General features: G+C 47.4%; 2 protein-coding genes across 2 annotated transcripts; one reads left to right on the top strand and one right to left on the bottom strand.

The window, feature by feature from the left end:
- Positions 1–420: 420 nt before the first annotated feature.
- On the bottom strand, positions 421–9,165 carry BDV27DRAFT_148713 (cullin-4B; the record flags this gene model as incomplete). Its single annotated transcript, XM_032070954.1, has 9 exons — positions 421–481; positions 553–913; positions 985–1,407; positions 1,476–2,556; positions 2,613–3,341; positions 4,032–4,303; positions 4,353–4,508; positions 4,564–8,901; positions 8,982–9,165. 9 exons carry the CDS (start codon positions 9,163–9,165, stop codon positions 421–423), a joined length of 7,605 nt encoding a protein of 2,534 aa, XP_031923497.1.
- A 374-nt stretch (positions 9,166–9,539) lies between these two features.
- atmA (DNA-binding protein kinase TEL1) lies at positions 9,540–18,705 on the top strand (the record flags this gene model as incomplete). Its single annotated transcript, XM_032073256.1, has 9 exons — positions 9,540–9,618; positions 9,666–9,708; positions 9,780–11,120; positions 11,174–11,514; positions 11,576–16,019; positions 16,083–16,473; positions 16,546–17,607; positions 17,671–18,628; positions 18,686–18,705. The coding sequence occupies 9 exons, from the start codon at positions 9,540–9,542 to the stop codon at positions 18,703–18,705; spliced, it is 8,679 nt and encodes a 2,892-aa protein (XP_031923496.1).
- Between the last annotated feature and the right edge of the window lie 220 nt (positions 18,706–18,925).

Below are 18,925 nucleotides of genomic sequence, written 5' to 3'. Positions count from 1 at the left end.
GAGAGGATCAACTATACAATGCTAGATTAAAATAATAATACTAAAAAATTGAAAAGTGGAATATACTACGAACGGAGAGATAACCCAGCGTACGGAGGGCTCCGTCTGCCAATCCCGAACTTTTCTCAGGGATGTTCGGATCGGCACCGCGTGGGGGCTGGACATGCCATCCCGTGACCACGGGGGAAGGTTAATAATAACTTAATAGGGAACACGATTAGATTTCCGCGGCCGCAGCTACTGCATGGCCGATGGACCGGGGAACAAAGTACCCCCCCCACATTGTCTCTGGTCATACATAAGTAGTTGTACTAGTAGTATATTAAAGAACGTTTGCTTCGTGTCATATGATGCTCGAGAAATTAAACACATGATAATAATGTCTTGCTGACAAAGATACGGTCGTCTCTAAATATTCCATTATGCCACATACTGATACCGGTTTCCCTCTTCTCGCTCCATGTAGTCCTTTTCAATCAGCCTGTAGAGCACTCGTAGTTAGTAATCAGATTCTCAACAATAAAGAAAAAAAAAATTCCCAGAGTCACTCACTTCTCAATGTTCTTCTTGATATCCGCAGGCTCGAGCACTCCTCGGCTGCGCGTCGCTTTAATCACCTCCGCTACCAATTCGGGGTGTGTGATGGTCTTCCGACTCTTCATAATTCGCACAATAGCTGCCTGAGTCTCATAATGGCGATCAGCTGCCACTCGCTCGTGTGTCGTCTTATTCTCCTCTTTAGTCTCCTTCAGCTGGATCTGATTGATCTTGATCCGCATCTTCACGTCGGAGAATGCCTCGTTGTACGAGAACTCGTCCGTTGTGTTGACTTCTCGACCCTTCGGCTTCTTAGCAAGCACTCGATATTTGGCGCATGCGAGCGATTGTAGGGTCCGTTTTAGCTCCTGGTCAGCTATATCACGTCCGTTAGCAGCAGCCCAGAGAGTATGAGTAACTGAAGACTTGAGAAATTGGGGTACTGACATAACTTCGTCGCCTCCTGGATCTGTAGATAGCTAAGAGTCTCTTTCTCTGGCACGTCGTTAAATAGCAGGAGCACGATGGCCTGGAATGAACTGACTACCAGTTCCTTATCGCCTTTGGGAAACCTTGCGCGCAGCTGGCAGTGCGCGAGTTGGTGCTTCCAATTAAGTTTGCGCCCGTTGTATTTACTGTAGTAAAACTTTTCGAACTCGCTGACAGCCGTCGCGATTTCGGGCGGTATTCGCACCTGAACATCGGGATAGGACGGCCAGGCGGCTGCAGAGAGCACACTGACATTCAAATCCACGGGTGATCGGTGCTTGCGTTCACGCTGAATAGAATTATACGCCGCCATTTCATCCCGCGCCACGTCCATGTCTTTAAACATAGATTCCAGGTTGTGCGTGAAGCTGGAACCGCATTCTAACCAATCGTCAACGTTAGCTTCCATGCATCCATGTCATTTTCTGTCGATCGAAATCAGAACGAACCTGTCTTGAGCCTCGCCAACATGCTCTTCTCTGCATCATCACTGGCACTCCGGCCCATCAATAGCCGACGAGCAAGGTCGTTCTTGTAAAATGCCTCAAATACAGCTTTGCCATGTACAAATCGGAAGAGATCCAACACTTGGTCTAACTGTCGATTAATTTCGGCATCCTCATCGGCAAGAGGTACTTCCTCGGCTTTCCGTCCAGAAGGCAATTTCCACCCGCCTTTGAGTAATCTATCCACATATTTGGCAATCATCTCCCCAGTCTTTGGATTATCTGTGCCTCCGGGTGCGCCAGATTTTCGTCCCTTGTTCATGAACGTCTCAAAGGCCTCGCGCAATGTGTGTCCCAGCTCCTCATGTCGATGGAAGGAGTTGATCCAAGTCTCGTCAAGCTGCTGTTTGAAATCCAGTAGCCGGGCCACCATTTCCGCCTCTTTTTCATCGTCAAAGGCAATATTGGTACCCTCCTCAACAATGTAACTGCTGAATGCCGTCTTCAATTTCGCCCCCAAATCCCTTCGTTGAAGAAGCGTATACAGTTTTTCCAAGGCAGTCTTATTGCCGGCCCGCAGCAGACCAAGAATATCATTTTGATTGAGAAGAACATCCTCTTGTTCTGCCACTAACTCCTGATCCAAAAGTTCAGACAACTTCTGTTTTGTGCTCCGATTTAAAGAGAACAATGTACACCTGTCTACTTCTTGTTCAATTAAGCGGTGACTGTTTTCCGCGAAAGTGGCAAGATATCCTGAGGCTTCATGCTGAGCCCATAATGCGAAGAACTTCTTCGATTCGGAGACAAAGAGAGGCTCAAAAGCAGTAGTATAAACATCAAGGCCATGGAAAAATTCAATAGCATTCCGAAGCAAAGATGAGTCGGCTGACATGCTGCGCCCTTCGTCACGGTCCGCTTCGATCAGGTCGCAGGCGCCCTGTAAAACTTGGGGTTGTAAGACTGGATCATTGAATATGTGTTGCCGGAACTGGATTAAACCCATCTCACGTATAACTGGGTATTCCTTGGAGTGGAGGAGGAACGATTGGTCGAGATAGTAGAAAATCCAGCGTACTGTAACCTGCAAACTAGTCAATTACGAGAGGGCAGGCGAGCGGAAAGTGAACGGGGACATACCAGCTTTGATTGCCATGTCGTCCACGAATCTACAACAGCTCGTAGCGTATCGATATTGTTCCCGCCCGCTGCTTTTGCTACCAGCGTATCACGCAGTTTACCGGATACATGTCCTCGGCATCGCTCTTGTAGTTGTCTGGCCAGCGCTGAAGCTCGCCCTTGACGACATACATTCTCAGCCCCTTTGTATAGCTCTTCTAGAGAGATTTCGGGCTTCCCGCCATCGAAGATCGCGGTCAGCGCAGCGTCAAGCTGGCCCCATATTTTCTCGAAGTATGAATCTTGATTCAACCGAGAGCCCACCCGCAGATTCTTGACAACAAGCTTCTTGGCGCCGGTGTGAGGGGTGAAGTTGCTTTGGCGCACTGGTGCGTTGAAAGAGCGGGGCCTTGCAGCTACATTTCCGGAGCTGGTGCCCGGCCTAACTTGACCAAACAATCCACCGTCTTTCGTTTCCTGGTTGGAGAAATTATACATGGTGTTGGATGAAGCTGATCCCCGCGGACCTTGTGCAGGAGTTAGACCCGAGGGGTTTGGCGATAGCCGGGGACGCTTGCTCGTCGGGGAGGATAGCTGATGATGAGGATGATGGTGATGCTCTTTCCCGTGGGTTGTGTGGTTCCGCGAAAGGAGCTCCGAAATCGTCGCCTGTTGGTGCTGAGGTTGGTGTGATGCTTCCTCTTGATCAGAAAGCTTCCTCTTGCCGATCGATTTGCGCTTACCGCTCCTCTGCTCGGTGGCGCCTCTCGAGTTTTGCTGCATCTACCCGGTCTTGTCCGAGATGACGATATTGAAGAGGAGCGCTCAGCGTTGGAAAGGTCCAGAAGATCTCTGGCCTATACAATTCATTGCAAATCCACCTAAACTTTGTCGAATTTGAAACGGGCTATGCGGCAAGTGTAGTGGAAGGGAAGATAAAAGGAGGGGGCAGCTGACACAGAGGAGGGTTAAAGCAGAGATACTCCGCGGTAAGGTTCCGTTGACGTTTAACTCGGGGATAAGATAATACGTCCGCATGTTTGACCTGTGGGGAATATCATATCTCGCCGGACAACAATTCTACACATCTACGTATGTACATAGCTGGCAGCAAGGAATGAAAAATTGTTTAGGTCCATTTTTTCTTTTAAAAAATGGTTAAAAAAAAAAAAAAAAAAAGAGAACACTCCCTTTGAGATATGCCAAGGTTATAGATTTAAGACAGCAGGAGGCCTCAATATAGTAATCATTTCCATATACACCATTTCGTTACATCAATAAATCCAGTTACTCCCCCCAAAAGTGCCTGGACCCTTTGTCCATAGTCCCTGTTCACGAGAATAGTTTGGGTCGAGTGAGCTCTCTCACTTCGTTATCCTCAAACTGCTGAGTGTTAGCTGATTTATTTAAGAAGTAAATCATGCGTTTTAAAGTGCGTACCTCTAAGAAATCCGTAGCAGCAACTAGTGCCATATATGATTTGGTCAGGTTGGTCAGGGCGCTATGGTGATCGGCAGCACCCCCTCCACCGATCTTGGCGAAGCGTTTGAATATGCCAACCATACTTTGCCTATTCTCAGCAAGGAACGCACGAGTCTGTTCCATCATTTGCTCGTTATGCAGGCCCCGAGAAAACGCAGCGGAAACAATTACTCGTAGGACGGAATCCAGTAAATCGTAGTACCTCCGGAGAGCATCGGGGTTATCAATATCTACTACAGTTAGACAGTTTGACTGTACCAAGGACGACTTGCTACTGACCAATGCCAAGATCTGGGTCGGCAGCGAAAAGCTGCGAACCACGTACTGCTTCGAAAAGACCGGTCTTCAAAACATGGGTCGCGCCCGCCTTCGTTTGGCAGAGTTGCTGAAGCAAAGATAACAGAGATTCGTAATAGGATAAGAGCAAAGGTGTATCTGAATTAAACCTGGTTAGCTGTAGATATGGCCAGTAGACTCCATGAAAGCTTACCATTCGCTTGGGCATTTCTTAATTCAATGGGCAATGTCCTAATGGCATCGAGGAAGAGACTTAAATAATTTGATTGGGAAATTGACTCAGCCAATATAGAATCTCCCTGTTTATCGAGAGCTGCAAGGAGATTGAGGAACAATAGCGCAGACACGCGACATGTCTCCTGGCCAGCATATGCATCATCACATATCGCTTCAATTAATGTGGTGCCAGCCATCTTGACAATCTGGTGACTGTGCTGTTTGACACTCTCGTGTCCTGTATCGGGCTGGATGATACGGGCGATGTAGGATGAGCAAATGTTGTAGAAAGTTTCTCGGAGATTAACATTTCCTGTCGCCAGAGCGATACCTCTAACGCAGATCTGGAAGAGCTGTTGGAGCTTCTCATCAATGACATCCCCGCTTCTCCGGGCCGAATTTGCTTTTGCTGTGCTTGATTCTAGTTTCGTAACTAAAAATTCGGCTAAGCGTGCTAGTTCGGTCGCCTCTGGGAGATCCTCTTCAACAGCGGCTTCAAGCTTGGGAAGAATCAATTGAATGGTATGCAGTATGAATGTCGATTTCCGCCCGCCTTCAATTTCGGAGCAAGTGAGCATGGTCGTAATGAGTTCCGTCCAGGATCGGAGAGCCAAATAACGGTTGTTATTGATCTTTCTTGACTGGTTTGTCGCATGAACGAACATCTTCAAACCTTCGGCTTCTGCAAGAAATTGTTCCTCGTCCTGAGGGCGTAAGTTCCCGCTAGAAAGCAATTCTTCTTTTCTGAGTTGTATCAGCTCCTCCAACTCCGCCTCGTTGTAAAGAATAAGTGAATCATCCGTCTCTTTTGCGCACGCATCCAGCATAATGCCATCTAGTAGGACCAGCATTGGGGGCTGAAGTTGACGTCCAATGTCCAGATCCGCGAAATCGAAAAAGTCAAACACCGTAGGATTCACTATGGCATCCCCCGTCTCCGAGGTCGAATTTCCAAACAATGTCGACATGATATCTGTTTGTAGCGTTGGTGAACGGAGCTTAGCAGCCGAGCGAACCTCTGTAGTAGCATAAGCATACAAATAACTTCTGTACAACAGAAATTCTGCGAGAGCACTAGCAGAATCCGAAACCCAGAATTCTTCCGTCATAATCGGGAACCCATCCCAAGAAGTATTCGGTCCAATGATGGGTTGGCTTGCGAGCAGACTTTGCAGAAAACGGCTCGCACGCATCTCAGTAAGGGTGAAGTAGGAAGAAATTTTGGATGACCATAAATGCTTTAACACCTCCAATGCCATACGCTTCAGGTGCACCATCCATGACAGGATATTTCCATCAACTTGATCTGGGTAGCTTTGCAAGAATGTGATGATAGCGTGTAGCAAAGACATTCCGTTGGCAAGAAGTCCGTCAGAGATGTCGAGCATGTTTCCCACACTGCTAAACCCAAGAAGTAGATGAGCTATCGTTGGCCGATCCGTGATCATTCTTAGGCAGCTATTCAGCAGCGCCAATAAACTTTCTCTAATAATGTAACCCGAAGATTGCGGCCCATGATCAAGTTCCCGTAGTTCCGGCTGCATTTGAGATACAAGCGGGCGCGCCACGCTATCCACCTCCACTTCCGTGCTGAGGACCTCAACGATTTTATTCGAGGACCGCCACTTGGACAACCCTGGTGATGAAACCTTGTTGAGCTTTCTAGAGCTAGAGAGTTTCTCCAACAGCACCATGGATGTGATTGTGAGTTGTTGATGTGCCGTGCTGCAATAAAGACACAAAGCTGGTACAATTGACAAATTGTTGAGGACGCTATCTTCAAAGGCCGAGAGCGATGAGTTTGCTACGTTAGTTCGGCTTCCACCAGTTTGAGACTTGATCAAGGGGCGGACAATGTTGAAATACGTCGACTGAAGGTCCATGATTAGATCCATGACCTCAAGGCTTCTGACTACAGAGAGGACCAATATAGAGTCAGGCGCCGCCTTGGAAACCTCAGCTATATCTTGGTGAGCTGTCGCGAAGATTGCCTTGATTACATCTTCGTTGAACAACCATTCAGCTACCCGTGCAAAGGGGTGTAGGCGGACATAAGTAACCAATGACGACGTTTTAACATCGGATGGAACAGTGGGTTGACTGAGAACAGAGACAAGACTCTCGTTGAAGGACTTCAAGCATGTCACGACAAACTCCAGGCAATTGTATGTCAGCATCCGAGATTGGCGTTCGTTGACATCTGGTACTTTCCGTGACAAGGCATGGCCTAATACAAAGTCTATGTAAGGCTCAATACCTGGCATGCGATAGGATGAACCCAAAGATTCAGGAAATGGCAGCGAGAGGTGGTAGTCGGCTGAATCAGATGTTGGAGACACAAGGGAATTGATTAAGCTGACAAAAGCATTGGCTTGGTCGAAGCTTTCGCCAAACTTCTGAAACGCTTGTTGCTCATGCCAAACAAGGGGATTCGAGACTACTGGGATCTTCCCCATTCCAGAAGCACTCATAGATCCACCTGAAATCCACTGGTCAATAGAAAGCCACATTTCATTGCCATTGATAGATGTTCGTCCAGTCATCAGAGCTGCAAGGGTGGTGAAAACTGTTGCTCTTAAGTGCGTAGGTATCGGTCCGCTGCACAATGTCAACATTGTGCTGACAACGTTGAACGAGGGGTGATGAAGCATCCAGTCCCTTATCGCGACACTTTGTCTACATAGATGTCCCAGCAACCGGAGATAGCAGGTCAGCATGACAGGACTTTCTGGCTCACTCATATCTGCGGGTTCAGACTTCCGGGATCGTAGGATCGTTTGAGATGTCGAGGCAGGAGGCTTCTCGGTCACTTTTGTTGCATAAAGTTCTAACTCAGCGAACATCTGGGACCAGTTCATAGAAGTCGACCGCTTAAATTTAGCAGACATAAACTTGTCCTCTTCAGTGAGGAATCTATGAGCTGCAGTGGCATTATCTTCGCTCCCCGAAATAGAGCATAGTAATTCACAGAACGCGCTAACTCTAGGGACAGTTTGCCTTTTCGAGGCCCATTGAAGGAAGCCGTACAAGTTTCCGTCAGGATCGGCCCAAAACTCCTGTGCAGCGTCCGGTCGCTGCTCAAATGCAAAAGCCATTACCATGAGGAATGATTCAAGATGCGTCCGAGCTTCCACTAAGCCTCGATGGAGACTAGAAGTTAGGCCATCTCTAAGCGCAGTAATCTGATCCAATCTTTGCGAGTCTTCTTCGGATTTCAACATCCGAACAGCATCCGGCATATTAGCGATGCATGACTCCACAAAAACCTCGAAGTTTTCCATCAGTAAACATTTCATGTAGGTAGCACAAGTGTCAGACTCGGGCAGAGTTGAGGAGCTTTCCTTCAATAGCAATGTAACCAATTCACTTCGAGCTGGATCCGCCCATTCTTCGTTATTAACTCCAGAGCAGACAGCCAACATAAAGTCCAGCCCTCCATCATCCAGCGCTGTCATGAACATCTTTGTGCGCTCCTCTGCGTCCTTCTCGAGATCAACCCCGGGAAGTGGGGACGACGGTCCATCAAAATCCCATCCACCATATACTGCAAGCCAGAGAGCAACTATTGCAGAATGGAAAGTTGGGAGGGCCCAGGACTGGCCATCTTTGGTCGACGTAACGGCCGTGTGCAGGCTTCGGGCCTCTTTGTATGAATTGGAACTTTCCGGAGAACCATGTTGAACGAAAGCAGCAATTATAGAAGGGATATAATGCACGAGTAGGCCATCAAACCGGTCCAATTTCCGAAGGTTTCCAAGCAGCAGTCGAAGATCCTCGGGGCTAGTATAAGGGCCTTTGAACAGGTAGCAAATTATAGCGCCCAATGACTCATGCTGTTGCTGCAAGCTGGCGCGCTGATACTCTATAGCCTCCATTATATCGGCGTCTTCGGCTTGACCAACAATGGATGCTTTCTGGATTTGTTCAGCAACAAGTACGAGCCACTTCTCAATATCTTCCATCGATTTCATGCATTTCCGTGTAAACAGCGACGCGTTTCGTAGAGGGCCATTCTTTATCTCGACAACGAAGGCTATCATGTCCTGCATTAGTACCTGAGTCATTTCCCGCTCGACCTCAAAGGATTCTTGGAGGATAAGACGCAGAGATTCGAGGAGGAAGTGCCGACGCTCGTGAAACCGCATGATCGCAGCGATAAGAGGAGTTCTGTCCAGCATCTGAGCATGATCCTGTGCGCCAAGAAACAGGTGTGCTGCCTCCAATTCATCGATACCCAACGCATCGGCCAGCTGTAACGCGCCTTGTTGGAACTCCTCGTTGATGGAATATTCAAGGTCATCGACGGTGATCTTCCCTAAGTGGTTTCGAAGTAGCGTTAACATGGTTCCAATATAAGAAGACATTTTCCATTGCACATATAAGATAAACACTTACCTGAAAGAACAGCCTGGCGACTGGAATTGTTTTTTGGTGGCCTGTCAAGGAGCTTCCTGAAATCATCAATGTGAGCCTCCAACTCAAAACGGAGACGGTCGATGTTCACAAAGGACGACTCAGTGAGGGAAGAGAGATCTTGATATAGGCCGCGAAGGCCCGCTAGAGTATCTCTGTCCTCCATATTCAGAGGATTTCTCTAGCTTGGCGAAATGCGCTGTGGAAGAGGATATGAAGTATAAACTGTTTGTTGCGGGCCAAAAAAGGTCGGAGGTCGCGATCAAAATTCCGACCCGAAAAAGTAAAAGCGGCGGAGCTTCTGTTTGCGCCAAGACCAAAGCTCCTTTGAGTCTTTCAACAGCCGCACCAGAGCTTACAGGCAATTGTCCCATAACGCCCCTGTTTCATGCGGGTTTAAGGGCTTAGCTATGCTCTTTGTTGCAGAATGGAATTCTCGACAATCTAGAAAAGGTTACATATGAACTTGGTTGTCAAACATTCGACTTTATTAGTGTTAAATGTGTATAAGTACTACTCCGCATCATCAGCATCATCGCAATGGCGGAAATCACTCTGGATAGGACCCTGGTGCTTCTGTCATCCGAGAAGCAAAGAGAGCGCTCAGATGGTCTAGCTGGTGGGTCATACTTGGAGGATCTATCATACCCTTCTAACATCAGCAAGATTTGAAGCATATACTCCAACAAAATAAACGAAACTCAAAACTGTATGTGGGCAATCAGTATCACTCTTTCGATTGGTGGTTGTCCTTGTTGTTGACCCGTGTATATCATCTAGGAGTTCCCTGAATGACAAAGCCTGTCATAAGGTTTTTGAGTCACTGTTCCGATTCATCTCGTCAGAGAAATCTCTGTATAATCGAGCAAATTCCAAGGGCCCATCTGCTTCTCGCTTATCAACATGTGCATCTGTTCTGCGATTAGCTGTTGATGCCCTTTTGCATAACCTGCGAGCCAAGTCTGTTCGTGCGGTTGTTGATCATATAACCGATACTTTACAGGACCCAGGAGGGAGTCTGTTTGAGCTTCTCGGTGTTGATTATACAAAATGCTTGACTGCATTGCTAAATTATCCTCCACATGTCGAACATTTGGGAGCCAATGGATGGGAAAGGCTCATGGATTTTTCTCTAAAGATCTTGAAGACCCAAGATTATGAAGATGACCATTCACATACAGGGAGCGATTCTCGGTCCACCTTGGATGACTTCCTGGGGACTGGAGGTACCCCCATACCGTCCAGATCGACGCCAACACTAACTGTCAGAGAAAAAGCCAAAGGCGATAAGAGTGCAATCAGTGAAGCCGTAGTCTGTATTCAGCTGCTAACGGCAAGCGTCAACGCTCCAGTTCAAGAGCCCGCCGCAAAGATACTTCACGGGCTAGTGAGTTATGTCAAGTCATCACATATTGCGGGAAGCGGACATCAAAGTGCATTCAATAGCATTAATTCGGTCATCATGAGGGTATTATCTGACCAGTCAGAGCTTGTTCAAAGCATACTGCTGGACTTAATACCCGTAATTTGTCACCTGTGGGCTACCAAACTCGTAGGGTTGAAAGATGAACTGCTTCTCACCATAATGGTCTGCATTGTTATCTTGACCGCAGCGACTCGACAGGAGCCATCGGAATTGCTTAGCCGCTCTATTGAAGACCTCTTGGATGCTCTGTACAAAGAATATATCAGGCGCCCAGAAAAGGATATTCTACAGGTTGATGAGTTGGTTTTCCATCAGAAAACTTCGGCGGCGGTGGATAAGATTCTGTTATGGCCTCGTCTTGAATCTGGCAGATCAGAGCACAATTGGACCGTGGTCTGGGCTATAGCTAACCTTGTAGATTTATCAGAAGAGTTAACTGCGCGATTGTCGCCGCCGCGTACGTCAAGTGAGACGTTGAACAAAAGGCAGCGCCTCACATCGATGGTAGATGAAATTCACAGTGATTGCGCTTCATCCTCAGGTACCAGAAGAGTCTGCGCTCTGCAATTGGTTCCGTTTCTCCCCAGGCACCATGCTAGTGATGACTCGAAGTCATCGCTGCTTTTGCGATTAATACCAAACATACTCGACGATGATAGCATATTAGCATCCTGGACAATGATAACTATTGCAAGGTAAAGTTCACTCGGCAATCTTCTCATGCCTCGGCTGACCAAGCTTACTATAGCCTCGCTGGGAGTCCTAACGCAGACTCGCCCTCATTAAGGGCAATTTGGAAACAGGCTTGGGAGCTTACATGTCGTGCCTCAACTTCCCAAGCTACTTCTAGGGCATCTTGTATACTCATGAATAGCATTCTCGAGTATAACCTTTTGGAATATTCGAAAGTCGCGGAGGCCACGATCTCAATGCTTACATCTGTCAATTTGAATGGCCCCTCTACTATGTCAGATGCATCGTTGACTTTATGGGCCACAACAACTCGACTGACTGCGCAGATAAACCCAGGATCCCTTCCAGATGCCTCAAAACAGATCTGCGCCTGGCTCCGAGAGGTTTGGGTTATCGGTGTGTTTCTATAGCGGCTTCCACAACATGGCAGTGATATTGTATGCTAATAATACTCCAGGAACAGTAACTGATCGAACACAGCTAGCTCAACTTGCTGCATTCGCCCGGCCCTTGGACCTTTTAAACCTACTTTTAGCCTGCACTAATAGGCATTATATCCCATCCAAACCTCAGTTCAGGGGGACAACGAGTCTCATTGCCAAAGGCTGGTACCTTCTTCACAGGAACAAAAAAATGCTGAATTACCTATTTCAGCTCAAAGGAATATTGGATTTTGATATGTGGGATACTGATGATACTATCCATTTGGAGACATTTCCACGACAAGATCCAAATGACAACATGGTTCTGGATCTCTTGCAGGCCAAATCTGAAATGTTCTTGCAAGCTTTTCAGTCATTATATGAAGATAAATCACATCATATAACGGTGGACATCGTGCAAATAGTTACGTCATTCTGTATTCTCGTTGCTCTATGCACGGAATGTCTTCCGGCCCAATCTGCATCAAAATTCCAAAACTTACAGCACAATAGCGAGCGCCTGTGGGAGGTCATATGCACATTCCTGGCCTCTCACGAACTTGAATTCATTCAAGGCTGTCTGGTGGTATTGTCGCCTTTTCTTAACCCTGAACAGTTCTCTTACAATCCTGAATCAACTGTCTCAAAGGCTTTGCTCAGGCTTGTCCTTCCATTAGCAAGCCTTTTAGAAGCCTATCGAAGAAGCCAAAGAGAGAATCTGGCTCCCCATAACGGGGAGCCTATGGATTTGGACGATACTCTATTCAATTCAAAAGATCGGCTGGCGGAGGTCACCTCGATCATCAAGTCCAATAGAGAAGCGCTACCCTTATTTCAAGGGTTTTCCTCCTTCCAGCGGTGCATTACCATTCAGCTCTCTGTTTTACAGAAAAACCACGCAATTTTAAGCAACCACGATCAACCTTCCATTAGGGCTCTGGTTGAGTACTTGACTGATTTAGACGAAGTTGATATCTTAGCCGCTGGGAACTTTTTACCTCATGTCTACAGCGCAATTTCTGGAATGGACCGGACTTCGTTGCTCCACATCCTTGAAGACCTGGCTGAAAAGTGCCTACAGACTTATGAATTGGAGCGCTGTGAAGCCTCTCACCTCCTTTGTATTCGTATGATGCATAGCTTTATCAAGGCATGGGTCAACTCGGAAACCGATAATCTCAGTGACTCGGCGTCGGATATCTATACATGGCTCAGAGACGTATTATTGGCGAAAGACATGGCATCACCTTCAGTTCTCATTATGTTCAGTAAACTCCTCGTGGAGATCATCAATACCAATGCCTCATACTCCAGCGGTGAATCGAGCACATCCCCCCGAACAAGCCTTCTAAAGATTTTAGGGAAAGGCAGCATACCAGTTAAATTTGACGTTGGGAACCTAATTCCCCGGCTATTTGGCTATTACTCACTAAACGATCATGATGCCATATTCAACGACGTGCTGAGTCACCTTCCCAAAGAGTCTGATTGGGTAGAAGGCATCGCCCTCCGTCTGTTCATATTAGGTCAATTAGCTTCACGATGGCATACCTTACTCCGCAGAAGCATTTACCATATGTTCGAAACCCCGGCACATGTACCTCATTCACTCCAGTATGCTGAGAAGTGCATATGTGGCGTCGCCAATACGCTTGGACTCAAAGATACGAAAGAGCTCTTTCGGCTATTTTCTTCTCAGATCCTCTATACCTGGACTGAGCAGGAATCAATCACAACCATGCCTTTTAGTATATTTGGCTATACAAGTATCAAAGATATGCTATGCGACGTGCAAGACGAACTTGTTGGTCAAATTATCATGCGTGCGCGTGAGGACGAGGAGATGGAGATGTCAAAACACATGGGAAAACCTTTCGCTGAACTTTTGGCCACATCTTTCTACAAAGCGGAGGCATATAGCATCGCTAGGGATATCAGTACTCCCCCTGGGCAAGGTAGCCAGCCTAAAGGTGTTGAAACCCGGCTGAAAAAGATGCTGGGGACTGAACATTTCGTGGAATTGATTGATCAGCAATTTCCACAGACAATAGCAGCTTTCTTCGGGTCGCTTGATCAATATGAACAGGTCGAAAGAGCCTTCTCAAAACGTGCGAAATTCCACGATGCCCTCGAAGGTCTAAGGTGCATTCTCGGTAAGAGTGCTTCAAAAATTGTTCTCCCTGCAAATCAGCAACCCTCGTTTAGGGCTCGCTATCTCATTGATGAGTTAGAATTCCTCTGTAAGCGCAGCGGATATGAACTCGAGACAATTTGGACGCCTACGCTAGCTTCTTATGTTTGCCGAACTCTCTTGGAATTAATTCACCCCGCGCTTGGTTCTTTCCACGCCTGTTCTGTAATCCGGAAGATCAGGGTGCTACTTTGCGTGGCCGGACCTGTTATGCTCAGAGACTATCCATTCGAAATGACCCTCCACGCCATGCTACCGTTCCTGGTGGATATATATTGCTCAGAAGATGCATTAGGAATCTTCTGGCATCTCTTGGAGGCTGGTCAGCCTTATCTGGCAGAGACTCCCGGACTCATGGCTGGAGTTGCGGTCTCCACGTTGCTGTCCTTGAGGAAGTTTTTAGCGTCTCCCCCAGCCGATACAGCCCAGCAGGGTCAATCAAAACCAGTAATAGCGAATATTGAACGGTTTCTTCAATGGTTTGGGGAGTATATCAATACTTACGAGTCCTCCTTAGACGCAGAAACACGAGAATCATTTCGTCGGGTGGTAAAGTCTTCACAAGCCACCTCCACTGTTGAGTCGCGTTCAAATGACACTAACGAACGTGATGTGATCCTGGATATTCTTGATGATCGGAGCTCTGAAAGAACCCTTTTGAGCAAGCCTGTCTCCGACCATGTCATAGCACTGCTCTGTGCTGACTCTGAAGAGCCGCTTGGAAACTATCACGGCAAGGACGCAACTTCTAACATCGTGGCCGTTTACCAAACTCTACAGAATTTCAACACCGGATCTGGATACAGACTGTGGGCTGCGAAAGTTATCGGACGTGCGTTTGCTACTACGGGCAAAGTCAACGACGCCCTTCTCAGGGAGCAAGATCTGTCTCTTTTTAAATCTCAACTATCCCACTCGCGCTTAGAGGTCCACTGTTATTCCAAGGCTAGCATACTTCATGAACTATGCAACATGCTACAAAACAACAGCCATCTGGAGGTGGGACTTGTTGAACGAACATTGCAACTCATCATAAGTAATCTTGCCAAGTATCCCCATTTTGAACAATGCGCCGGTGTCGTACCTCTCTACCTGATGAAAGCTTTCACATGGAGCCCCTATCAGTGCCCGCCCATATCGATGCTTGTTCCAGAGACAGAAGGAAATGATGCCAAAGTCAACTGGAAGACAAGCAATCCTTTACCTCAATGGGCCCGCAGTATTGCATTGCTCTTGTCAAAAGCTGCGGCCAAAGATCCTGTGATTGGGTCATTAAGCCACATTATCTATGTCATTCCTGAATTAGCCGTCCAAATCCTACCTTACATGCTTCATGATGTTTTGCTGGCAGAGCTTCAAGGAGAAGCAAATATCCGACAGAAGGTTTCCCAAATTTTCAAACAAGTTTTGTGTGATGTTCATGACACTACTATCCCACATGCACGGCTTGCAATCAACTGCATTCTATATCTTCGAAACCAGCCGAAACCAGATGAGGCGACAATAGTAGAACGTGATGAGTGGCTGGAGATAGACTTCGCAGAGGCATCGTTGGCTGCCAGTAGGTGCCGTTTACCAAAGACAGCACTCCTCTTCCTTGAGATACATGCATCTCGTGTAATCTCTGGCTCTCGCCGTTCCTCGCTGGCCAAGTATGAAGCTCCCTCGGACATGTTGCATGACATATTCAAGGACATAGATGACCCTGATTCCTTCTACGGCATCCAACAAAGCCCCTCTCTGGACTCCGTTATGGAAAGGCTCCAACATGAAAGCTCAAGTTTTAAGAATCTCCTCTTCCAAAGTGCACAGTATGATAGTGAGATACAGATGTCAGCGGACCCAAACGCCTTTGGTGTTCTTAAGGCACTCAACTCGACAAATCTACAGGGAATTGCCAATTCCATATTCTCAGCATCTGGTGGGGGCTTCAAGGACACATCGAGTTCATTTGACAGCATGCTGCAAGCTGCAACAAATTTACGACGATGGGATATACCCGTCTCGCCCTTGAATCCTTCGCCTTCCGCGACCGTCTTCCGGGCTTTCCAAAGTCTCAACACATCAGGGAGCCTAACTGAGGCCTCGAAGTCTATCAACGAATGTCTCTTGACAACTTTAGAGTCGCTTACGAGCACCAGTCGATCTGCCATGTCTTTGCGAACTGCGATGAGGGTTCTCGGGGTTATCACTGAAGTTAGTGACGTTTTGGACGCCAGATCAACGGAAGAAATCAATCATGAGTGGCAGAAAATCGCTGCCAGGGACTCTTGGTTAAATACCACCAGGTATGGAATAGATACTCCTGCAAAACAATCAATATCGAGTTGAGCTACGTCTAACTCAGTCAGCGTTCATGAGATCGGAGAGATACTAAACTCACACGAAGCCCTCTTCTCATCAATCAACCGAAAGCCTTATTTAAGATCTTCGACCAATATAAGCGATGATGATGCACAGCTTCTGGAGGTCAAAGCCATTCGGCAATCACTTCATATCACAAGAACCCAGGGCATCCAACAAGCTTCGCTGAAATCGGCCGTTTGCCTCTCTAAGCTCGCACACCAGTGCTCTACACTAGGGATCAACATTGAAGGGGCCGCCAAGTTCGATCTGGCTAATGTTTTGTGGGACCAAGGTGAAATGACTGCATCAATTCGGATGCTTCATCAACTCAAGGATCAAAATGACCTACATAAACAGGTGATACCAATCAGCCGTGCAGAACTTCTTGTGACTTTGGTAAGTTCTCTCCACATCAATTCCCTGCGTACGAAACCCTACTCGTTCCGGGCTAATTTATTTGCTTACAAGGGCCACCATGTCGCTGAGGCACGCCTCGAGAAACCAGAGATTATCATCCAAGACTATTTATTAGCCGCAGTCAAGGAGCTTAAAGGTCGCTCCGGGGGCGAAGAAGCTGGGAGAGTTTATCACGGGTTTGCCACGTTTTGCGACCAACAATTGCAAAATCCCGATGGTTTGGAAGATTTTACCCGAGTTGAGCAACTGCGTAACCGTAAGGAAAAAGAAGTGCGAGCATTGGAGGAAATGATGAAGGCTGCGGAGGGAAGAGAGAGGGAGGCTCTCAAATTTCATCGAGGAAGGACAAAGCAGTGGTTTGATCTTGATGACCGCGAATACCAACGCCTGCGACGAAGTCGGGAAGCCTTCCTACAGCAATGCCTCGAAAATTATCTCCTTTGTCTGAGAGAGAGCGAAACCTACAACAATGATGTCCTCCGCTTCTGTGCTTTGTGGCTTGACAAGTCCGACAGTGATATCGCAAATGCGGCCGTTTCCAAGCATCTCGGTCAAGTTCCAAGCCGAAAATTTGCGCCCTTGATGAATCAGTTAACCTCGCGCCTGCTGGATGTGCCTGATGAGTTTCAAAAGATGCTCTTCTCTCTGATTACTCGCATTTGTGTTGAGCACCCATTTCATGGTATGTATCAAATATTTGCGAGCAGCAAGTCCAAGGGAGGAAAGGATGAATCGGCACTGTCACGCAATCGAGCAGCCGGACGATTAGTTGAAGGCCTAAAGAACGACAAGCGTATTGGGCCGACATGGGTCGCTGTTCACAACACTAATATTAATTATGTACGATTTGCCATTGACAGGCCAGATGAAAAATTGAAGAGCGGCGCAAGGGTTCCGCTGCGGAAACTCCAAACGGGTGGACGTCTCGAACAGGATGCCGCAACACAGAAACTACCACCCCCCACAATGAACATCGAAATCAGAGTTGATTGCGACTATCGTGATGTACCAAAGCTTGTTAGGTATCACCCCGAGTTCACTATCGCGTCCGGCGTCAGTGCGCCAAAGATCGTCTCCGCTTTTGCAAGTAATGGTTTACGGTACAAGCAGCTGGTAAGCATTAAACATCGATTTGTATAGCGTATGGAGCGAATGTTGGGCTAACAATGCCGGTAGTTCAAAGGAGGAAATGATGATCTGCGACAGGACGCTATCATGGAACAAGTATTTGAACAAGTTAGCAATCTCCTTAAGGACCATCAGACTACTCGGCAGCGAAACCTGGGGATTCGCACTTACAAGGTTCTGCCGCTGACGTCGAATGCGGGAATAATTGAATTCGTGCCATATACTATCCCCTTGCATGATTATCTGATGCCTGCGCATCAAAAATATTATCCGAAGGATATGAAACCAAACGTTTGCCGCAAGCACATCAGCGATGTTCAGACACGGTCGTTTGAACAACGCGTCAGGACATACCGACAGGTTACTGAACACTTCCATCCAGTCATGAGACACTTCTTCATGGAAAAGTTCAATAATCCAGACGACTGGTTCAGTAAAAGGCTTTCATATACTCGAAGCACAGCTGCCATCTCAATATTGGGTCATGTTCTCGGTCTCGGCGATCGCCATGGCCATAATATCTTGCTAGACGAGAGGACGGGCGAAGTGGTGCATATCGACTTGGGCGTTGCATTCGAACAAGGCCGAGTGCTACCGGTTCCTGAAGTCGTTCCATTTCGTTTGACACGAGACCTTGTCGATGGGATGGGAGTTACCAAGACCGAGGGTGTCTTCCGCCGCTGTTGCGAGTTCACGCTTGAAACCTTACGGCGAGAGTCCTATAGTATCATGACCATCCTTGACGTGCTTCGTTACGATCCGCTGTACAGCTGGACCGTGTCCCCTTTGAGGATGAAGAAGATGCAAGACGCCCCCGAAGCTGGGGGCGGACCACCCATGCTGCCCGGTGCTGCTGACCAACGGCCAAGCAATGAACCAAGCGAGGCCGATCGTGCGTTGACAGTCGTGGCAAAGAAGCTGGGCAAGACGTTGAGTGTTACGGCGACTGTAAATGAACTTATCCAGCAAGCAACCGATGAAAAAAACCTCGCCGTCCTTTATTGCGGTATGTATAGCGCTACCTAGAGAGGCCGTACTGAGATGCTAACCTTCATCTTTTTAGGTTGGGCTGCCTATGCTTGATGCGATGATATAAATAAATAGTGCGGTTGTGGGTTGTTGGCTTCTTACAGATGAACGATGTATTTGGCGTCTGGGATGCGGTGTTGATGCTGTGTTTCTTCGCGTATTGTTTATACTGGAAATTGTATATATATATTGTCGCTTTCGGATATCTCATTTCAGCCAATATAATAGGAAAAGCTGCACATCTCCATAGATATAACTGCCTATCGGAGAGACA

Source organism: Aspergillus caelatus (assembly GCF_009193585.1).
Source record: "Aspergillus caelatus strain CBS 763.97 unplaced genomic scaffold BDV27scaffold_213, whole genome shotgun sequence".
Classification (NCBI taxonomy): Eukaryota; Fungi; Ascomycota; class Eurotiomycetes; order Eurotiales; family Aspergillaceae; genus Aspergillus; species Aspergillus caelatus.
This window is presented reverse-complemented; position numbering and strand designations above follow the sequence as displayed.